At 51.0% G+C, this 6,481-nt stretch overlaps 1 protein-coding gene across 4 annotated transcripts in view; it reads right to left on the bottom strand.

Annotated features, from left to right (window-relative positions):
* GPX6 (glutathione peroxidase 6) overlaps positions 1 to 6,481 on the bottom strand; it is a 20,381-nt gene that overhangs the window by 5,242 nt on the left and 8,658 nt on the right. For 3 of the 4 annotated variants that reach the window (XM_049654784.1, XM_049654785.1, XM_049654786.1), the window contains one exon: positions 2,675 to 2,828. In XM_049654784.1, coding sequence (XP_049510741.1) covers positions 2,675 to 2,828 — 154 coding nt within the window. Of the gene's footprint in view, positions 1 to 2,674; positions 2,829 to 6,279; positions 6,408 to 6,481 lie in introns of those variants that run through there. The other variant, XM_049654783.1, reaches the window with a different exon arrangement.

The raw sequence follows: 6,481 nt of genomic DNA, 5'->3' as shown, positions 1-6,481 counted from the left end.
ACCCTTGTGACCTTCTCCCTGTGTCCCCCCACGGTGCAAGGGCTGGGTGTTCTGTGGGGTCTAATCCCTCCATGGGGGCTCCACTCTTATGACCTCAGTACCTCCTGAAGGCCCCATCTCCTATCACCATCATATTGGGCATTAGGATTTCAACATATAATTTTGGGGGGGACACAAACATTCAGACCATAGCACCTGCTAAGTATTAATTTTAAAATATCAAAATTTAGGGGCACCTGGTGGCTCAGTCAGTTAAGAATCTGCCTTCAGCTCAGGTCATGATCTCATGCTTTGTGAGTTCAAGCCCTGAGTCGGGCTCTGTGCCGACAGCTCAGAGCCTGGAGCCTGCTTTGGATTCTGTGTCTCCCTCTCTCTGCCCCTCCCCACTTGCACTCTCTCTCTCTCTTTCTCAAAATAAACATTAAACAATAAAATAAAATAAAATAAAATAAAATAAAATAAAATATCAAAATATAGTGAACCATGTATCTTAGAGATGAGGTTGCAATGTATTTAAATTTAAGTGGTGTTAAAAGAGAAAATTCCTGGGGGTGCCTGGCTGGCTCAGTCAGAAGTGTGTGAGACTCTTGATCTTGGGGTTGTGAGTTCAAGCCCCACATGGGGTATAGAGATTACTTAAATTAAAACTTAAAAAAAAAAAAAGAGAAAGTTCTTGGATTTCTTATTATTGAAGTTTCATTAAGACAAATTGATGGGAATAAAAAGAAAAAAGGACAAATCGATGGGACTTTCTATTTAAAAATTTTTAAAAATTTATTTATTTTGAGAGAGAGAGAGAGAGAGAGAGAGAGAGAGTGAGTAGGGAAGGGGCAGAGAGAGGGAAAGAGAGAGAATCCCAAGCAGGCTCCACACTGACAGCATGGGGCTCGATCTCACACACCACGGGATTGCGACCTGAGCCGAAATCAAGAGTCGGACGCTTAACCAACCGACTAAGCCGCCCAGGCTGGGCGCCCAGGAAATTTGTTTTTGATCAGTTGAATAGATACCAAATGTGGACATGTCAACATGTGGAACATTCTTCTTAAAAGCTGTTCCTGTATTATTTTGATTCCGTTCTTTGTAGCGTTTGATGCACTTAACCTTTTGAATTAACCTTGAAAACAAGCATTTTAAAAAGGCAGAAAAATTCTTGGTGTGTCAGAAACTGCATTTATCTCTACTGCAATCCATCTAAAACTTTAAATAACCACGTCTGGACCAACAGGGAACCCAGAGTCTTCCCCAGGAGCTCACGGAAAGAAAGAATCCACCTCAGGCGTGGCAGAAGGTCGGGCCAGGTTTGGAGAGATACAGCATCTTCCCAAACGGCCACCACACCAAAGATCATCGCTTAGAAAACCACATCTCCCTCTTCTATGGCAGTGCCGTGGAACCCGAGTGTTTTCCAAAAGATCAGAGATCAGTCCTCTCTGCTGTTGTCACCAGCGGGCAAGAAAGACAGAGGCGGCCCCTGAAAGCCAGGCTCTGGCCTGGGAGTCCAGCCACGGCTTGGCGTTTCCCTGGTACAGTTACACAGGACATCAGTGTCGCACAACACGGGACCACGAGGACTTAAGACAAAACAAGACCGCTCCATAATCACATTGTCACACAGACAAAACATGAACCCTGTCCAAATCGCAAAAATGCCCCAAATTTCCCTATTCTTGTCAATGTAAGGGACTTCTGCTTCTTCACTGGCTACAGTTTTAGCCTTATTTTATCCTCCTACCTCATAGATAGGATCTACTGAGACAATTTTTTTTTTAATGTTTGTATATTTTTGAGACAGAAGGACAGAGCATGAGTGGGGGAGGGGCAGAGAGAGAGAGAGACACACACACACACAATCTGAAGCAGGCTCCAGGCCCTGAGCTGTCAGTACAGAGCCCGACACATGGCTCGAACTTGTGAACAGTGAGATCATGACCTGAGCTGAAGTTGGACACTTAACTGACTGAGCCCCCCAGGCGCCCCTATGAAGGCGTATCTTTTTTTTTTTAATTTTTTTAATGTTTTATTTTATTTTTGAGACAGAGACAGAGCATGAGCAGGGGAGGGGCAGAGAGAGAGGGAGACACAGAATCCGAAACAGGCTCCAGGCTCCAAGTTGTCAGCACAGAGCCCAATGCGGGGCTTGAACTCACGGACCGCGAGATCATGACCTGAGCCGGAAGTTGGACGCTTAACCGACTGAGCCCCTCAGGCGCCCCTATGAAGGTGTATCTTAATCATTGTCACAGAACTGTCCCCACTTCTTCACTTCCTGACAGCATCCAGTTCAGGGCAAAGCTTCCACCCCTTGAATTCTGCCCCAGAGCACCTAACACAAGCCCAGATTCTCAAATAAGTTCTTTCCAGCACCTTCTTACTAAGGAGCCCCATGGTTCCCCACAGTAAATGTTCTACCTCAGGGCGTCGAGGAACAGACCACCTCGTTTGGTGACAGGTACGTTCCTGGCCTCTGACTGCATCTTCGGGAGAATCTTATTTCTCAGATCTGGAGATAATTCTGTTGGCCCCCAAGGAGTAGAGTGGTGGCAGGACTGGGGGGGACGGACGCATGTGATCACCACCCCCTCCCCCAATGGCAAATTGGGAAAACCTCTGGAATTAGGATGTGGCCATCTGACAAAGCTGGTCCCAAAAGAATTGAAACACGCGTTATTACCAGGATACTGAGCTGTCAAGCCACAGTAGGAGGCCACGTTGACGAAGAGGACGACCTTGCCCGCGTACTGCTTGAACTGGATGTAGTCCCCGTCACTGAGCGTGAGGGCACCGTACTCGTAGATGGTGCCTGTCACCCCCGTATAGCAATCCATCTGGAATGTAACAAAAACAACCATAATGAGATGATATTGACATAAACAATGATCCCCAACACCCGTGGATTTTTGCAAAGTGCTTGACGGTCTTTCATGCAGTACCGTGGAAGTCTAAGAACTGAGGACATTTTTTCCAGCAATATTTTTAGTTATGGCGAGGCCACCACTAGAATGTGTGTCTTGTAAGTGACATTCCTTTTTGTGTGTGGGGGGGGGGCTGTCTGGCTTCGTCGGTAGAGCACGTGACTCTTGATCTTGGGGGTGTGAGTTTGAGCCCCACATTTGGTGTAGAGATTATTTAATTTTTAAAAAATGTTTACTTACTTTTGAAGGAGAGAGAGAGAGAGACAGAGCATGAGTGGGGGAGGGGCAGAGAGAGAGGGAGAAACAGAATCTGAAGCAGGCTCCAGGCTCTGAGCGGTCAGCACAGAGCCCGACGTGGGGCTCGAACTCATGAGCCATGAGATCAGGACCTGAGCTGAAGTTAGAGGCTTAACCGACTGAGTCACCCAGGTGCCTCAGGTGTAGAGATTATTTGAAAATAAAATCTTAAAAAAAAAAAGTGCCTGTATGTGCATGTGTGTATGTTTGTATGTGTGTGCCTGTGTATATATGCGCATGCACATATGTGTAGGCACACCCATGGGCATTTATGTGCACGTGTGTGCATGCATGTGAATGCACGTGTCTATATGTCTGCATGCATGCACACATGTATGTATGTGCACACGAACATGTGTGTATGTGTGTGTGCACGTGTGGCGCTCTAGCCGTCCCTGGAAGATCAGTACGAGTGTCCCCTGTGCTCTGACACTGCACGCTAACACCATGCTCCAGTCATCCCAGCCCTTCTAGAGTTTGCTTAAGAGATCTCTGCGGTTTTACATCCATTTTTCATCTATACGTTCTTAAACTGTGATTTCCTTCCCCCAGAGCTGGGCCAATAACGTGTTCTCCATCTGGGTCCCATGGAGGCCATGCCCAGAGCCTTGCCAGTGCGGTGCCCACTGCTGCAGAACTCATCTTTCTTGCCCCCTGTTGTGGACAGCCGTGACTGCTCCTGGATGAAATGGGACACAGGGGAAGGAGCTGCCCACCCACAAGCAGCCGTGTTCCAGGCAGACCGGGCCGGGTGACAGGCTGGACTGCTCTTGTCTGAGGAGATGTCAGACCCCCGGAGACTGCACAGAAGTCAGAGGATTCTAGAACAATGGAGCGGGAGCCTCCAGGGATCTGGTCCATAAAGGACGGCCTGGAGCAGTAAGGGGACCGCCTATGGACGAGCTTCCGCAAGGAAAGGCCACATGCTGTCCACTTCTCGAGTCTGTAGCTGCTTCCTCACTGTCCTGGAGGAGGAGGTGATCCTGGGCAGGCGCCTTCTCTAGGTGTCCGCCCGTTCGTCCACACCGGAGCACACACGTTGATCCAAACGTCTGGGAACGCTGGCCTCCGAACGCCCCTAAGATGCTGTCATCCGTGCGCCTGTGTTCCTGTGCCTCTGCCTTGGCTCCACGCAAACCCTTCCTACTAGTTGCCTTTTTCGCTACTTAACTTAAAACATCACATGGAGGGGCGCCTGGGTGGCTCAGTGGGTTAAGCGACCAACTTCAGCTCAGGTCATGATCTCACAATTGGTGGGTTCCAGCCCACATTGGGCTCTGTGCTGATAGCTCAGCGCCTGGAGCCTGCTTCGGAATCTGTCTCCCTCTCTCTCTGCTCCTCCCCTGCTCATGCTCTCCGTCTCTCAAAAATAAACAGTAACACACACACACACATACACACACACTGAAATTGTTCCAAGAACTGTGATGCGTGCACCTCTTGCCTTCATGCGACCTTACCTCTGGGCTCAACAACAACTCCCGGCTTTTGTCTCTCACGTGGGTATCACCCCGTAAGTGGGATACAGAACCCCAAGAAAGCCGTACACTTGAAGGGTGGACCTTCCCAACTCCAAGGTGAGTTCTGCTCCAGTCTGAAGGGATCAGGATACTCTAAAATGCAGCCGTTTATTCAGAGGATGGCTTTCTACCGCTGCGAGTCCACCCCAACCAGGCGGTAGTGGCTGGCACAGACCGGATGCCTCCCACAGGTTGCGTCTTGTCCTCTCAGAAAGGGGAAATGCTCTTACAACAGCTACCAGTCTTTGGGCATTTTATATGCGTCATCTTACACATCACAGGGACCCAAATGGCAGAGCGCTCAAAGTGGTTTGCGGACCTAGACAAGTATCACCTGGGGACATATTAACAATGGAAGTTCCTGGGTTCTCCCGAGACCTGCGGAATCGGAAACTTTGCGGGTGATGGGAGAAGAACGAACAAAGGCCGAATTTTGCTGTGGCTCGCAGTCTCCAGGCAGGGCTCCCGAGGCATGTAGACCGTAACACTCCTACAGCTCCTGCGAGACTTCCTCTCACGTTTTACCACTGCAGCTTTGCTCTGGTCAGTGTGACTTCACTAACCACAAACACCCCCCTACATATACGTTAGCAATCGTCACCAAACATACAGATCAATACACATCTGGAGGGTCTCAGGACTGAGGTCTTACTAAACAGTAATAACTAACCTTATCGTAACAGCAGCTCACCCCTCAAGGTCTTGGAAGCCTTGCTTCCAAATTCCTGACCCTTATGCTGTCCCCCAACCTCCTGTGATCAGTCACTCCTCACAACCCCAGTGCAGCTCTTCCTGTCCCCGGGTCCTGTCCCTGTGCTATAATAAAACCACCTTTCTGCACTGAAAACGTCTCAAGACTTCTTTCTTGACTGTTCATGGGGGGCCTCCCCTCTGGTTGTTGTCTGGGGGTCCCTGCACTTTACCACGGTATTCTCCACCTTCTACAGACCAGGGGGAGGCCAAGAAAAAGGGACGTAACTGGTTTAAGGCCACAAGTGAGGCTGTTTTTGCATGAATTTGTCTGGTTTTAAAGTTCAAATCTGCCGGTACCTCAAGGCACCTACGGAGTCCCCACCCTGTGTCCTAAGGCTCGTACACACATGTTTTACAGGGTGGCTGGTGACCTCCAGTGTGGGGACTTCGGGGCATCAGGAGCTTTGCGACCTGAGAGCAAATCCTCCTCCTCTGGTACAAGCTTTGGACCCCCACCCCACCCCCAACCGCTGCTCACCAGCCCACGTCCCCTAAAATTACATTGGGCCAACAAATACTGGCCTTGTGTGTTTTATTATTCCCCGGGAAAAAGAAGCCCCTGTTCCCTGACCCTGACGCCCCAGAGTGCATCCCGGCATCAGCTAGCTCTTTTCCCACGAGCTCCAGACCACGGGCGCGGCGCCCAGGCAGCCTGGGTCCCACCTGCGGTGGCACCACCGCCCGGCAGGGGGCCGCTCAGCAGGGCTCCGGACACCTCGGCCTCGGACGAGGCCCCGCAGGCCAGGTGAGTCGTCGGGCGCTGCGGTCCGCTGGGTCCCCAACGGGACACTCACCCTCATGGTCTGCGGTTTCGGAGCCGGCTGAGCGAGGCCTCCCAGGAACAGGGGGATGAGGCACGAAGCCCAGAGCGGCGGGGCCATGGCCGGTGCGCGCTCGCCCAGGAGGCTCTGCGCTGCCCCGGAGCGTCGGCCCCTTTTGAGCGCCCGGCGGGAGCGGGGCGAAGGCGCGCCCTCCAATCGCAGGGCGGCGTGCACG

Source organism: Panthera uncia (genome assembly GCF_023721935.1).
Source record: "Panthera uncia isolate 11264 chromosome B2 unlocalized genomic scaffold, Puncia_PCG_1.0 HiC_scaffold_25, whole genome shotgun sequence".
Lineage (NCBI taxonomy): Eukaryota > Metazoa > Chordata > Mammalia > Carnivora > Felidae > Panthera > Panthera uncia.
This window is presented reverse-complemented; position numbering and strand designations above follow the sequence as displayed.